The sequence below is a fragment of the Pseudogymnoascus destructans genome, assembly GCF_001641265.1.
Source record: "Pseudogymnoascus destructans isolate 20631-21 unplaced genomic scaffold scaffold_4, whole genome shotgun sequence".
NCBI lineage: Eukaryota > Fungi > Ascomycota > Leotiomycetes > Thelebolales > Thelebolaceae > Pseudogymnoascus > Pseudogymnoascus destructans.
Genome location: NW_020167523.1, coordinates 939955 through 955919, shown reverse-complemented (window position 1 = coordinate 955919; position 15965 = coordinate 939955). Strand labels below are relative to the sequence as shown.

The 15965-nt window shown below is 46.6% G+C and overlaps 2 protein-coding genes across 2 annotated transcripts; one reads left to right on the top strand and one right to left on the bottom strand.

Moving 5' to 3' along the window:
• Positions 1-12: 12 nt before the first annotated feature.
• On the top strand, positions 13-528 carry GLO3_1 (glyoxalase; the record flags this gene model as incomplete). Its single annotated transcript, XM_024465703.1, has 2 exons — positions 13-127; positions 188-528. The coding sequence occupies 2 exons, from the start codon at positions 13-15 to the stop codon at positions 526-528; spliced, it is 456 nt and encodes a 151-aa protein (XP_024326854.1).
• A 1149-nt stretch (positions 529-1677) lies between these two features.
• On the bottom strand, positions 1678-3927 carry PNS1. Its single transcript, XM_024465702.1, has 2 exons — positions 3219-3927; positions 1678-3156 (listed from the first exon to the last, which is right to left on the bottom strand). Exons 1-2 carry the CDS (start codon positions 3611-3613, stop codon positions 1965-1967), a joined length of 1587 nt encoding a protein of 528 aa, XP_024326853.1. The 5' UTR covers positions 3614-3927; the 3' UTR covers positions 1678-1964.
• Positions 3928-15965: the final 12038 nt, after the last annotated feature.

Here is a 15965-nt window from a genome sequence, read left to right as displayed (position 1 = left end):
GAGAAGTTGGGTATGGGTATGGCCCGTCTTGGGTTTGGACAGATTGGCGGCGGCCCGAAGCCTGCTGCAACTGCCAAGAAGATGGGCGGCTTTGGCTCAGTTGGTCCTATCAAGGCCAAGGAAGAAGGTATGCATCCCCTCACCCCCACCGTATCCAAATCAACCCCCACTAACCCACCCGCCCTAGACGACAGCGAGCGCTACGCGCGCCAAAAGTTCGGCGCCCAGAAGGGCATCTCCTCCGACGAGTTCTTCGGCAAAGGCAGCTTCGACCCCGCCGCACAAACCGAGGCCAAGGCGCGGCTCCAAGGCTTCGAGGGCGCCAGCTCCATCTCCTCGAACGCTTATTTCGGGCGCAAGGAGGATGATGGGGGAGAAGAGGACTATGGCGATCTTGAGAGCGCGGCGAAGGACTTTGTGAGGAAGTTTGGGGTCACGGCAGGGGATGATCTGGAGAACTTGACGCAGGTGCTTGGGGAGGGGGCGACGAAGTTGGGAGGGGCGGTGAGGGCGTATTTGAATAGTTAGGGGGGTGATGAGTGGAAAAGGGGGGGGTTGTAGTATGTTCCCGAGGCGGGGAGGATGATGATGGATGGATGGATGGTAGAATGTCACGTACGTCTTCGTAGTAAATGCATTGATCATGATTATAGTACTCATGCAGCCCAAGAATCCAACGAAGAGACCATTTTACTAGGTGCCCGGGGAACGATGCGTGAGATATTGCCAAGCCTGAACTGCACATCAAGAGTTCTAAACAGTCCATCAAGTTGCCTAAACCGCATACTGAGAAGTATGTTGTGCACGAAGATCACAGAGAGCTTCTCCTTGATACACCATTTTCTACAAAAGATCTCGAGAGCAACAAAGGACCGTTTTACTAGGTGCCCGAGAACTACCTCACCTGAAGCATATGACAAAGATGTAGCCATGCGGAATTTGTAGGTTCTTGCCCTTATGGATTCTTACAATCTTGCTTCTTACTACTTACGGAGGGCAGGGCCATCGATGCAGTGCTCAACACAGATGATCTTCCACGCGAAACGTAGGTGGACGGTGGCTCGGCGTGAAGTGTACAGACACGCTGCAAAGAATATACCACATCTCACCGCGTGCCTTCTCATGGGCTGGATATATATCAAGCGACAAGAATGCCATGGCGCGGTGAGAAGAGTAGGGCGGTGACGAGAATACATACATAGTATACAAGGAATCCGCCGCGGAGTTCGTGAGATGATCGGGGGTTTCGCTCCTTGCTATGCTATATTTGCAAGTGGTTGACACAAGAGATTGTATCTTCAGTGGTTGGCCGCGCCCATGACGGCTTTGGCAGCAGGTAAGAAAGGGGTGACAGCAGCAGTGTCTCTCATCCGTCACTCTGTAGTTTCTAACCTGCCATCGCTATGGCGGCCCCAACCCTCGTCGTCAAGTCTAGAACCGCCTTCCATTTGCTCCATGAAGGTCCTGGAATTGTTTGGCCCAGGAGAAGCTGTGCTTCAAGCTGCTCCTAATATGGTGGTTGTTATGAATCACCAACCTCCAGCCCCCCTTCCAGCCCCGCCCACGAGTGGTAGCACAATATCTCTTCGAAAGAGTATAATATAATATCCTCTCATTGCTATCTGCTACCCAACCCTTTCTCATTACACCCTCCTCCCTTCCCCCCTTCCCCACCCACACTTATTCACCCCTCCCCAAGAACGCAACCCCGCGCCCAAAAATATGTATATTCCCTTAAACGTTGGTATCCCCACGCGCCCCATGCACATCCTTCAACCCAAGAAACAGAAAAGAAAAGAAAAAATATAGTTTATCGATGAACTATTAACCCAGCACATAACAGATAACAGCGCTGTTCCCCCCCTCCTTTCCACTTCTTTCATGCACCACGTATTTGCACTCCATGACCCCCCTACTCTCACAGGTCTCAAAACCCCCTCAGTGCAACAAGACGAATTTCCCGTCTAAGCATGCACCACCTGCTGCACATGCGGATAAACGCCCACCATCCTATCATACAAATCCGGGAACTCATTCTGCAGCACCGCCGGATCAAACGCCATCGCCACAAACAGGGTAGCAACACCACTCTTAATCGGCACCAGGAAGACGTTACAGATCTGCAGACCGACAAGGAACGAGTACGCCATGATAACTGCGTAGTAATTCGTATCCATCACAACGTTACCATAGCGGAGATACAGGTACGACATCAATACGCACACGTACGCCACGAAGACAGACCCCATAGTGAGGACAGGGTTGATGAGACACTCATTAACAAGCGCGTCAATCCCGCGGTCCTTCATCATATGCCATGTCGACTTGGCGGCGGGGATATACGCCTTCCCGTACAGCGCGATGTAACTAAACGCATACTCATTGAAGAACTGCACAAGCCAGTCCAGGAGACTGATCAGGCACCCAAGGATACAGAACATGATCTGCCCAACCATATTCCCCTGCGCCGCCGAGTTCTGCTTAGCGGCATTGCACACCTGGCGAAGGAGCTGGATGATCGCCACGATCAAGCTCCCGAAGCTGATAGAGCCGAAGCTGTACGTGACAGAGCGCTTGAACGCGCCGCGTGTTGCGCCCTTGGGGAACCCTGACTGCTTCTGGGAGCAGAAGTACCAGGAGCCGTAGACGCCAGAGATGGTCACATGGATGATATTCTTGAGGACCTCTGTGATCCAGTAGCCCGCAAAGGTGATGAAGACGATGAGCCCGATGACCTTGGCGGTGGAGCAGCCGCCGTAGGTGCTGCAGGCGGCGTTGCCGGGGTTGTAGCGCGCGTACACGGCTACGAGGGTGACGGTGAACCAGGCGCCGAAGGCGGTGGCGATGAGGCCGCCGACGAGGGAGACGACGAAGACGTGCCCGTAGTTCTTGGCGACGTCGATGACGGCCTGAAGCATCAGGACGGAGAAGGGGATGCGGGGGATCCAGGAGATGAAGCAGATGATGTAGAAGACGGTGAAGACCAGGAAGACGATGCCGGCGGCGTATTCTTTGGCCCAGAGGTAGAAAACGGCGGTTCCGATGCCGAAGACGATTTGCAGGATGCCGGTGATCCAGATGATTTGCTTGGTGAAGGCGCGCACGCACCAGAAGTAGGCGAAGGAGATTACGAACGCGACGGCGAGGACGTAGGCGCTGGGGGGGGGGGTGGTGTTAGTTTGCGCGCGCGCCTGGTTTTGAGGGGAGGGGAAGCTTACAATAGGACGATGGTGAGTTTGTTAAGTCCGAAGGTGTTATTCGTGGTGCTCCCGTGGCTGGTGACCTGGTATCCATTGAGAGACAAGCCCGAGACGACGACGAAGCCGGCGCATGTCGCGAGGAAGAGGATGGCGGCCCAGAGATCGTTCCACTTTGGCTTCGAGACCTTGAAGGCCTCGTGGAACTCCTGCTTCTCGTTGGGGTTCGACGGCGCGTTGTATGGCGGCGCCTGGTCATTGCCGGCGTTCTGGTTGTAGTCCGTCTGCTGGTAGTTCTGCTGTTGGTAAGGCTGCTGCTGCTGGTAATTCTGCTGTTGGTAGTTCTGTTGTTGTCCATCGGGCTCGCCGCGGAAGAACTCGTCGGCGGCACCGCCGTGGGCTTGCTGCTGTGCCATTGCGATCGGCCGAGATGAGTATATGCGATACCGATTATAATGATATTCGATCACTGATGCCGACGAATACCCTGACCCTGGGTATGGGTGGTAGTAGAGTTGTAATTAGTATAAATGCGATTATCGTAGGTAGATGTATGAGAAGTTGTTTATTATTGAAGCATAGAGAGAGTAAATAGCCCTAAATAGGTAATATAGTAATCATACCAAGATATGGTGGCATCTACTCTTGCCCGTCCTTTTTCTCTCCCTCGTCCTAGTCAACACAAACAGGGAGGGAATGACGAGTGCCAAGACTAGACTCGGCATTCGCTTGTCAGTGCTCGCTAATCTCATGATCGACAGATTTGTGCCCTTAATTACTGTTACACGCTAAAAGTGTGACAGTAACATAATGCCAAGGTGCCCACTCCGGCCCCACGTGCCCAAATAGGAAATGGTACTGTCACACTGTGACAGAGCCATTTCTGGCCTAGTAAATTAGTAGTGTATCGTATGTAGTTAGCCATAATCAACAATTTGAACGACATCCTATGCTAGAAATAGGTAAATACTAATATTACTCTATGATAACTATAGAAGCCAACTGTAATGGTGGGTGCACCAGATGTGAGAATCTAGCCACCCAAGGAAGGGGATGATTTTACTAAGACAACACACTGTCTTAGGAAACAGAGCCAAAGGGTTGTAACTTAGACTATTCCACAACGCAGCAATCAAGTGTATGATGTAGTGGAGTGGTTTAGACAAGTTGTAACAAATTGTAATGGTGGGTGCACCAGATGTGAGAATCTAGCCACCCAAGGAAGGGATAATTTTACTAAGACAACACACTGTCTTAGGAAACAGAGCCAAAGGGTCGTAGCTTAGACTATTCGACAATGCAGCAATCAAGTGTATGATGTAGTGGAGTGGTTTAGACAAGTTGTAACAAATGTGGAGTTTGAGAACTCAGGGATAAGTCAGAGGTTAGCACCTCACTAACTTTTCAGAAACAAGGAGTAACAAGATCAATGCTTGGAAGCTTGGAAAAGACATAGAAGTATGTGATAATCGATTTACTGTATTGTCTGCTTGCCCTTTCTTAAGGAATGGGCAATCCTATTTATGCCAAAGGAGTGTAGTTCTCTCATTTTCCAAGACTTTCCATGACTAACCAGGCTTGGTAACTGTAGTCAACGTAAGAGAATCCCATAGAACCATCTCTTAGGTTCCTAGCCTATAGGAAGTGAAAGGAGGTCCAAGGTCAGAGTACCCCTATAGACAAATTATGTCATAACTTAACCAATCTTGTGGGTAACTAAGGAGCGATGACGTGTAATGAATCATAGAGGGTTGTAGAAGCTTTTGGAGCTATCGTTCATGTTCCTAGGCCTCTAGTTGATAGAGATATGTCATGTGTAGTATTAGCCCAGTGTAATGGTGGGTGCACCAGATGTGAGAATCTAGCCACCCAAGGAAGGGGTGATTTTACTAAGACAACACACTGTCTTACGGAAAAGAGCCAAAGGGTCATAGCTTAGACTATTCCACAACGCAGCAATCAGGTGTATGATGTAGTGGAGTGGTTTAGACAAGTTGTAACAAATGTTGAGTCTGACTCAGGGATAAGTCAGAGGTTAGCACCTCACTGACTTTTCAGAAACAAGGAGTAACAAGATCAATGTGTAATGGTGGGTGCACCAGATGTGAGAATCTAGCCACCCAAGGAAGGGATGATTTTACTAAGACAACACACTGTCTTAGGAAAAAGAGCCAAAGGGTCATAGCTTAGACTATTCCACAACGCAGCAATCAGGTGTATGATGTAGTGGAGTGGTTTAGACAAGTTGTAACAAATGTTGAGTCTGAGAACTCAGGGATAAGGGATAAGTCAGAGGTTAGCACCTCACTGACTTTTCAGAAAACAAGGAGTAACAAGATCAATGCTTTGAAGCTTGGAAAAGACATGGAAGTATGTGATAGTCAATTTACTGTATTATTTGCTTGCTCTTTCTTAAGGAAAGGGCAATCCTATTTATGCTAAAGGAGTGTAGTTCTCTCATTTTTCAAGACTTTCCATGACTAACCAGGCTTGGTAACTGTAGTCGACGTAAGAGAATCCCATAGAACCATCTGTTGACCGAGGATGGTCACTGTTGGGGCATCGATGCATTGAATCGTATTGGATTGATTGATTGATTGAAGAGCATCGTAAGGATGTTCTTCTTCTGAAGCTATATAGTGATGCAGCTGATGCAGGAATGACGGCGTTGTGTCGCCTAATCAGGAAACCACGCCCTGGCTGTTTGAGTCCAACACGCCCTTCCAGATTCATCAGTATTGGAAGCAATTTGTGAGAGAAAGTGATGATCTGTAGGCAATGACTCTACCATGTGCAAGTTGACCGTAGTTTTCAAGCGTCATCGAAATGAGTATCCTGTAGATCCACCAGTCCAATGTCATACTGACATTCGTTGCACTCAGTTTGCTATCAAACTCAAGAGCAAACTTAGAAATCTCCTCCTCAAACCTACAAGTCACCATACATATCTTGGCTTATCACACCAACAACAGAAGCAATACTACTCAACGATTGCTGCAAACTCTTCTACTACATCTGTTTATGCTACATACATCACGGCATATCATTTGGACACTCATTGAACAAGTTATTAAGAAAATCTCCTCCTTAAGGGGGTGGGCCAATACTACCACATGGCATATCTCTACCAACTAGAGGCCTAGGAACATGAACGATAGCTCTAGAAGCTTCTACAACCCTCTATGATTCATTACACGTCATCGCTCCTTAGTTACCCACAAATTGGTTAAGTTATGACATAATTTGTCTATAGGTACTCTGACCTTGGACCTCCTTTTCACTTCCTATAGGCTAGGAACCCAAGAGATGGTTCTATGGGATTCTCTTACGTTCACTACATGATTAGCAAGCTAGTTGTGGGTCGCACTTGATTTCTAATACATTTACCAAGCCTGGTTAGTCATGGAAAGTCATGGAAAATGAGAGAACTACACTCCTTTGGCATAAATAGGATTGCCCTTTCCTTAAGAAAGGGCAAGCAGGCAATACAGTAAATCGACTAGCACATACTTCTACGTCTTTTCCAAGCTTCCAAGCATTGATCTTGTTATTCTCTGTTTTTGAAAAGTCAGTGAGGTGCTAACCTCTGACTTACCCCTGAGTTCTCAGACTCAACATTTGTTGCAACTTGTCTAAACCACTTCACCACATCATACACCTGATTGCTGCGTTGTGGAATAGTCTAAGCTACAACCCTTTGGCTCTGTTTCCTAAGACAGTGTGTTGTCTTAGTAAATTCATCCCTTCCTTGGGTGGCTAGATTCTCATATCTGGTGCACCCACCATTACATCCAAGCTGTCGCACGAATTCTTCATGCTTTTGGCGTGGGAGCTCCTTGGTGAACCCATCAGCTGGCATTTGGCTAGTTGGCACCCATTCAGTCTTGAACGTTCCCTTCTGAACTTCTTGACGCAACCATAACTGGTGCACATCGACATGGCGTAGTTTGGTCACTAGTTTTGGGGTCTCCCGGTTGAGGAGTCGAAGTGTCTGCTGGTTGTCGCAGAGAATAGTGAATGGTTCGTCGAGTTCGAAGTGTATGGCCTTGAAGAACCGCATCCACCACATGAGTTCGCCAGCAGTGAGTTGTAGAGCTAGAAGCTCAGCTTCCGTGCTAGAAGTAGTCACGGTTTTCTGTTTCGTAGCCCTGTAATGGATGATGCCACCAAATAGGGTAAAGATATAACCTTGGGAGCTGAACCTAGTGAGTAGGTTATCGGCGAATGAAGCATCGCTTGCACACAAGAACAGGCGCTTATAATCCTTGACACTGCCATTATACAGAATAGCATAATATTTTGTAGCGTCTAAGTAAAGAATAGTCTGGTCGACAGCGAAGAGGTGTTCTCTTGAGGGGTTCTGTAGAAATTTAGACAACTTTGAGACTGCCCTAGCAATATCTGCACGCGTTATGACGCTTGAGTAGTTGATGGAGCCCACCTTCTGTTGATACTCATATATCTCATTCTTCGAGGCTTGTAGAGAGTTAGCCATGAGTGGAGTGGTTGGTAGTGGTGTTTTGGGCTTTGTCTGGTGCAGTTTGACGTTGTATTTTGCTACTATCTTAGAAATGTAGGCGTCCTGAAGAAGCCAGACCTTTTTAGATGCTCTGTCTCGAATCACCCTAATACCAAGGAAGTGATCGATCTCTCCAAGCTTTCTGAATTCATATCTCTTTAGAAGCTCGGCTTCAAAGCCTGTCATTTTAGGAAGATTAGCCTTGCTACAAAAGAGAATGACATCGTCCACATAGAAAAGGAGAGTGAGCCAGCCATTTGTGAATAAGCAGTTCACTCCTGGGACAGGCGAAAGGCCTAGATCTGCCAGAGTAGCTGTGAACTCTCTATACCAGAGAAGTGGGGAGACCTTGAGCCCATATAGCGCCATAAGCAGCCAAATTGTACGTCCTAGGCCTTCGAAGCCATCTGGGCATCTGCAGAGGATAGGCGGGTCGAGCGTTTGTTGGCGAATGCGTTAATAGCATCATATTGCCATACTTCAAGGTCAAAGTAGGCGGCTATAGCCATCGTGAACCTAAAGGTTTGAGCAGCTAGTGTTGCAGCGTATGTCTCGTATGTGGTTTCCTGTAGATCTCCACATGCACAGAGTCTAGCCATGTGCTTGATCAAGAAGCCATCAGGATCAAATTTGTATGTGAAAACCCACATAAGCGGTAGTGGTTTTTGTTCTGAGTACCCTGAGTCGACATACTCAAAGACATTTTTGTGAAGAAGGTCATTGTGTTCTTTCTGGGCAGCAGCATTGAATTCCTCAGCGTGAGGATGAGCCAACATCTCCTTCCAGTTCTTCGGTGTTGTAGGTAAGCTATCTCGATGAGCCTTTAGCTTTGGAATCGCCCTTCCAGCTGAGAACGCAGCGTAGAACGGTTGGAAGCTGGTAACTGTCTGGTGACTGTGCATTGCATAAGCTGATCGTCGTGTTCTTCTACCAGGAATGATGTTAGCTTCGCTGAAATCGGAGCCGTTGCGTGATGGTTGCCCTCCGTCAAGGTGAAAGCTGCTTGGTATAACGAGATCTAACTGGGGCTGAACATGGCTCTCTGGTAGTGGTGGGAGCGACTCTGTCGACTGATGAGATGGCATTGGCTTAGGAGATGGTGTCAACTCAGGAGACTGCAATTGGTTTTGATCTTGGTCTTGGACTTGGGACCTAGAATACGCTGGAGTTGGATTGACCAGATTCTGGGAAGCTATAATCCCTTGCAAGTCAACGATTATGGTATCTTCCTCCGTTTCCGTTCCTGATGGATATATCACTTCAACAAGGTCGTCAACCTTCTCTGATTCATGGAGGTGGCTCCAATCAATATCAGCTGGATTATATAAGGTTTCCTCATCGAAAATGACATCCCGCGTGCGTATCATGCGTTCAAGGCTTGGAATCCAGATTCGGAAGATGTTGGTTGAGTCGTAGCCAACGAGATAGCCAATATGAGCTCGGGGCTGGAGTTTGTCCTTTTTTGGCACACCATGGCGCAGAGCGTACGCCCTACACCCGTATCGTCATAGATGTCCAATCCGAGGCTTCTCTTTTCTCATAACTCCCATGGGAGTCTGCCAATCGAGCTGCTTATGTGGTGTGCGGTTGAGAATGTAGCCAGTGGCTTTGTGGACCTCTGGCCATAGGAAGTCTGGAAGACCGGCTGCAACCACCATTGTTCGTGCCTTCGTAATAATCGTACGGCCGCTGTGTTCGCTGCCGCCATTTTGAGCTGCAGTATCTGGTGCTGTGCGCTCTTGAGTAATCCCCTCTTCTTCGCATGCTTGATTAAAGGTTTCCTGGAGAGCTGATTCTCCATCTAGTCGTATGAAGACAACTCTGCCGTTCCAACGCCGTTTGATAAGGCGTATTGCAGCTTTGATGATTCAGAGAGCATCAGACTTCTTTTGGATAGTGTAAACAAGGTTGACAAGCGTTGCTTTACATCTGATATGTAGAGTGTACTCATGCCCATTGTATCCAACCTGATTGAAAATGATATCACATTCTATTCGAAACCAAGCTTCTGTAGAGTATTCTTCAACATCTGTACGTCGTGACACTTGCTTGGCCATCTTGGAAACAGCGCAAGTGCTACAGTCTATCATTGCTGGACATGGCTCTGAGAAGTCGGCTTCGCAACCCATTGTTGCTTTCTGGAGATGGTCTATAGCTTCGCAGCCAGCGTGTGCGAGAACATCATGCCAGTGAGCCACAGTCTTAGTGCTCTGGACTAGCTCAGTTCTTCTTTTGCTAGCGAATGCAGTCAGAGGCGGCTGTATGTTGTGCTCAAGCATCCAATGGCCGTGAGAAAGCTGTAGAGTAACAAGTGTTTTGCCATTGCAGTGTAATCGATCAAATTGTGAATCAAAATGCACAATCCTCTTCTTCAACTGGCTGAGGGATACACAGTTGGTTAGAAAGCCTGGTACGTATGCAACGTTTTCAAGATCCTGGCGCTCTTTTCCTGTTGGTGTCATGACTTCAATCCAGCTTTTGCCGAAAGCTTCAATCTGATACTGATCCTTACCAGCATATAGGATGTCGTTAGGCCCTGCGGATCTCGTCTTAACAAAGCGTTCTCTTCGTCGGTGATTTATCACATGGTCAGAGCATGCAGAGTCGAGCAGCGTACAGTCTTGTAGGAAGTCATCCGTCGAGCCAGTAAAGGAGCTTCTTATGGCTGTTGCCCATGACCCTTTCTTTTGTGGCTCTATAGCGTTCGCGTCGCTGGAATTAGGGTTGGATTTCGTCTTCTCGTCTTGCTCCTTTCTCCAGCTTGCAAGCTGCTTATCAACCTGTTGCTTTACCTTGAATTTTCGAAGAGCATTTGCCACTTTGGCGGCTGTCTTCTCATTCTTCTGCCATCCTGGAGTATGGATAGCTTCATTGAGGTATGGGCAATCGACGTATTGATGTTTGACACCACAAACGCAAGGTAATTGCCAGTGCCCATCCTGGTCTCGGAATTGGAAAGCGGTGAAGGCAGAGTGGTTATGGCTTGTGTCTACCCTTGGTTTGGAGGCGGTGATTAATCTTCGGTGATTTCGATACCGCTCGAGTAATACGTACAATGGTGGCAGTTCTGAACCCATGCCTAGCATCTGTTCAAAAGCTATGCCTTGGGCAGTAGACCACGACTCGTCGACTGCGTAGATGGCTTGTAAGAAGTCATGGGCGGTCGCCGCTCACTTCAGGTAAGCCAGCATCGCTGCATTCAGTGTAGGTGTCTTCCCACTTCTTGATCCAGGCATCACTAATTACCTCGTTCTTCACTATCCTTTTCATCTGGGCATAGGTATTTGAAAGTTCAAGTTCGCGAGCTCGATCGGATGGGGAAAGTCGAGCTTTCAATGCTGTGAGAACCTGCCATATGCTGTTGGCATCTTTGTAGAAAGTAATGTTGTTGTTATGGACCGTTGAGTTGATATACGCCTGGCACTTTTGCAGACACTGATGAATTTGTACCGCTTCCTTCTGATCTTCCTTCCACATCATCATGTCGATTTTGAAGATCTCCAGCTGTGTTGCGGGCACTTGGGCCCATGTTGTAGCCTCTAGGGCATAGTCGGATGGCTTTGGCCAAGAGGGAATCGCTGGTATGGCTGGTTCTTCGTCGAGTTTTGGATCTATGTATTGCCATACGTCGGTAGGCAAGCTCTTGGCGTACAGCTTGACGTTCTGAAGCCATTTGAACCAGTCTTTGGAGTGCAGAATCATGATCTGCTTGGATTGGGCCTGTTCGGCCATTAGTACGGTGTGCAGCGGGTCCGGATTGAACCGTATCGCTGGCTTTGATGGGCGATGGGCGACGGTATGCCCTGCTTTCGGTTTTTCCAGTAAGGGCTTATGGTGCCTTCTGGAACTGGTCGGTTTGTAGAGAGCTGGTTGCCCTGCTACGAGGTGGATTCGTTCTTCGATTCGGTCTGAACTGGAGGTGAATCACCGAGTGAATCATATGCGGAATGCTATGCCGGGCTCATAACTGTTGACCGAGGATGGTCACTGTTGGGGCATCGATGCATTGAATCGTATTGGATTGATTGATTGATTGAAGAGCATCGTAAGGATGTTCTTCTTCTGAAGCTATATAGTGATGCAGCTGATGCAGGAATGACGGTGTTGTGTCGCCTAATCAGGAAACCACGCCCTGGCTGTTTGAGTCCAACACCATCTCCTAGGTTCCTAGCCTATAGGAAGTGAAAGGAGGTCCAAGGTCAGAGTACCCCTATAGACAAATTATGTCATAACTTAACCAATCTTGTGGGTAACTAAGGAGCGATGACGTGTAATGAATCATAGAGGGTTGTAGAAGCTTTTGGAGCTATCGTTCATGTTCCTAGGCCTCTAGTTGATAGAGATATGTCATGTGTAGTATTAGCCCAGTAACTAAGGAGTGATGTTATGTAATGAATCATAGAGGGTTGTAGAGATATGCTATGTGGTCATATCGGCCCAGTAACTAAGGAGCAATGATGTGTAATAAATCATAGAGGGTTGTAGCAATCGTTGAGTAGTATTGCTCTTGTTGTTGGTGTGACAAGCCAAAATATGTATAGTGACTTGTAGGTTTGAGGAGGAGATTTCTAAGTTTGCTCTTGAGTTTGATAGCAAACTGAGTGCAACGAATGTCAGTATGACACATATGAGAGTGCGAGTCGGAGGCCAAACGGATGCTATCCTATAGGTTTACTACGAAGGATACAAAAAAGATGAAGGGGGAACCCCGTGAGTCAATTCCCTCAAGTACCTGAAAACATCCGACTCAGTTCCGACTCGGTTAGCCCACCCAAATGATCACACGTGACCAGGGGGAACCCTGTGAGTCAATTCCTCAAGTACCTGAAACCCGTCCGACTCGGTTAGCCCACCCAAATGATCACTCCTTAGTTACTGGGTGTCATACTGACATTCGTTGCACTCAGTTTGCTATCAAACTCAAGAGCAAACTTAGAAATCTCCTCCTCAAACCTACAAGTCACTATACATATTTTGGCTTGTCACACCAACAACAAGAGCAATACTACTCAACGATTGCTACAACCCTCTATGATTTATTACACATCATTGCTCCTTAGTTACTGGGCCGATATGACCACATAGCATATCTCTACAACCCTCTATGATTCATTACATAACATCACTCCTTAGTTACTGGGCTAATACTACACATGACATATCTCTATCAACTAGAGGCCTAGGAACATGAACGATAGCTCCAAAAGCTTCTACAACCCTCTATGATTCATTACACGTCATCGCTCCTTAGTTACCCACAAGATTGGTTAAGTTATGACATAATTTGTCTATAGGGGTACTCTGACCTTGGACCTCCTTTCACTTCCTATAGGCTAGGAACCTAGGAGATGGTTCTATGGGATTCTCTTACATTGACTACAGTTACCAAGCCTGGTTAGTCATGGAAAGTCTTGGAAAATTGTAATGGTGGGTGCACCAGATATGAGAATCTAGCCACCCAAGGAAGGGATGAATTTACTAAGACAACACACTGTCTTAGGAAACAGAGCCAAAGGGTTGTAGCTTAGACTATTCCACAACGCAGCAATCAGGTGTATGATGTGGTGAAGTGGTTTAGACAAGTTGCAACAAATGTTGAGTCTGAGAACTCAGGGGTAAGTCAGAGGTTAGCACCTCACTGACTTTTCAAAAACAGAGAATAACAAGATCAATGCTTGGAAGCTTGGAAAAGACGTAGAAGTATGTGCTAGTCGATTTACTGTATTGCCTGCTTGCCCTTTCTTAAGGAAAGGGCAATCCTATTTATGCCAAAGGAGTGTAGTTCTCTCATTTTCCATGACTTTCCATGACTAACCAGGCTTGGTAAATGTATTAGAAATCAAGTGCGACCCACAACTAGCTTGCTAATCATGTAGTGAACGTAAGAGAATCCCATAGAACCATCTCTTGGGTTCCTAGCCTATAGGAAGTGAAAAGGAGGTCCAAGGTCAGAGTACCTATAGACAAATTATGTCATAACTTAACCAATCTTGTGGGTAACTAAGGAGCGATGACGTGTAATGAATCATAGAGGGTTGTAGAAGCTTCTAGAGCTATCGTTCATGTTCCTAGGCCTCTAGTTGGTAGAGATATGCCATGTGGTAGTATTGGCCCACCCCCTTAAGGAGGAGATTTTCTTAATAACTTGTTCAATGAGTGTCCAAATGATATGCCGTGATGTATGTAGCATAAATAGATGTAGTAGAAGAGTTTGCAGCAATCGTTGAGTAGTATTGCTTCTGTTGTTGGTGTGATAAGCCAAGATATGTATGGTGACTTGTAGGTTTGAGGAGGAGATTTCTAAGTTTGCTCTCGAGTTTGATAGCAAACTGAGTGCAACGAATGTCAGTATGACAAAAATGAGAGAACTACACTCCTTTAGCATAAATAGGATTGCCCTTTCCTTAAGAAAGAGCAAGCAAACAATACAGTAAATTGACTATCACATACTTCCATGTCTTTTCCAAGCTTCAAAGCATTGATCTTGTTACTCCTTGTTTTCTGAAAAGTCAGTGAGGTGCTAACCTCTGACTTACCCCTTATCCCTGAGTTCTCAGACTCAACATTTGTTACAACTTGTCTAAACCACTCCACTACATCATACACCTGATTGCTGCATTGTGGAATAGTCTAAGCTATGACCCTTTGGCTCTTTTTCCTAAGACAGTGTGTTGTCTTAGTAAAATCATCCCTTCCTTGGGTGGCTAGATTCTCACATCTGGTGCACCCACCATTACATAAACCACTCCACTACATCATACACTTGATTGCTGCATTGTGGAATAGTGTAATGCTGACTTCTAAACGATAGAAGACACAGAGGTTTCTTGCGTAAGGTTGACTTGACAGAGGAGGCAGGGGATTAGACACAAAGGCTTTCCAAGTAACACGTTACAGTATTGTAAAGAATACTATATTGAGTTGAGCACGAAGCTCCTATCTAAGGAAATACTATCTACTTATATAGTGGCGTCATGCCAAAGGGATATCCGTGGATAAAATGGATAAAATGGATAACATAATATCCATGATATCCAATGTTATCCATCACCTGATATTCCGTGGATCCCCGTGGATAACATGGATAACATAATATCCATGATATCCAATGTTATCCATCACGTGAGGTTGCAGCCGTAAGCGCTAGCCATAGCACTAGCACTTAGCCATAACAAATAGTCTAAGCTACAACCCTTTGGCTCTGTTTCCTAAGACAGTGTGTTGTCTTAGTAAAATCATCCCTTTCCTTGGGTGGCTAGATTCTCACATTGCACCCACCATTACAGTGCACCCACCATTACAGTGCACCCACCATTACAAGGATGGAACTATGAGAACTGTTAGAACTCATACAGTTCCTACAGTTCCTACAGTGCCGAGTAGGTCACGCTATAGGACCCTATGACACCCTGTAGGATGGAACTGTGAGAACTGTTAGAACTCATACAGTTCCTATAGTTCCCACAGTTCCTTAAGGGTGGAACTGCAAGAACTGTTAGAACTTGTACAGTTCCTTACAGTTCCCTTTGGCATGACGCCACTATATAAGTAGATAGTATTTCAGTAGATAGGAGCTTCGTGCTCAACTCAATATAGTATTCTTTACAATACTATAACGTGTTGCTTGGAAAGCCTTTGTGTTTAGTCCCCTGCCTCCTCTGTTAAGTCAACCTTACGCAAGAAACCTCTGTGTCTTCTATCGTTTAGAAGTTAGCATTACAACTATCTTGTAGGTTACCATTCTGTCATTAGTTAAGATAGGCTCTCTATCTACAACCATTAATGGGTATGGTTTAGTCTTTAGTCGCGTCCTGAATGTATGTGTCTGCTACTTTTGCCCGTTGCTCCCAAGTCTATCATAGCTCGGAGGTGTTGTTGTTGTATCTTAGCAACCATATCTAGCTACATGCCGCCTGTCGTGGCGCATAGCTGGTTCGTAGGGTTATTCTCGTTGTTAGGTGGGGCTGTCACCGCTTCGATGCTGCTGTCGATTTCCACGATTGGGTACTTACTGACAGCCATTCCTTCCTTTCCTTTGCCTTGTTGCATTCCACCACGGCTTACCTGGCATTTCACGGAAGCATTTCAAATCTGGGAATGTTACATACCATTTTTGCACGCCTGCAATTCGTCATAAATAGAGAATTGATGGCTTATATTTTATCTACGTTTTGAACAAACTCTGTATGGCACTCGACCTACGAGTCTCAAAGGACTGCAAGCTTCAACCTCCCCCTATTCAAACCCAC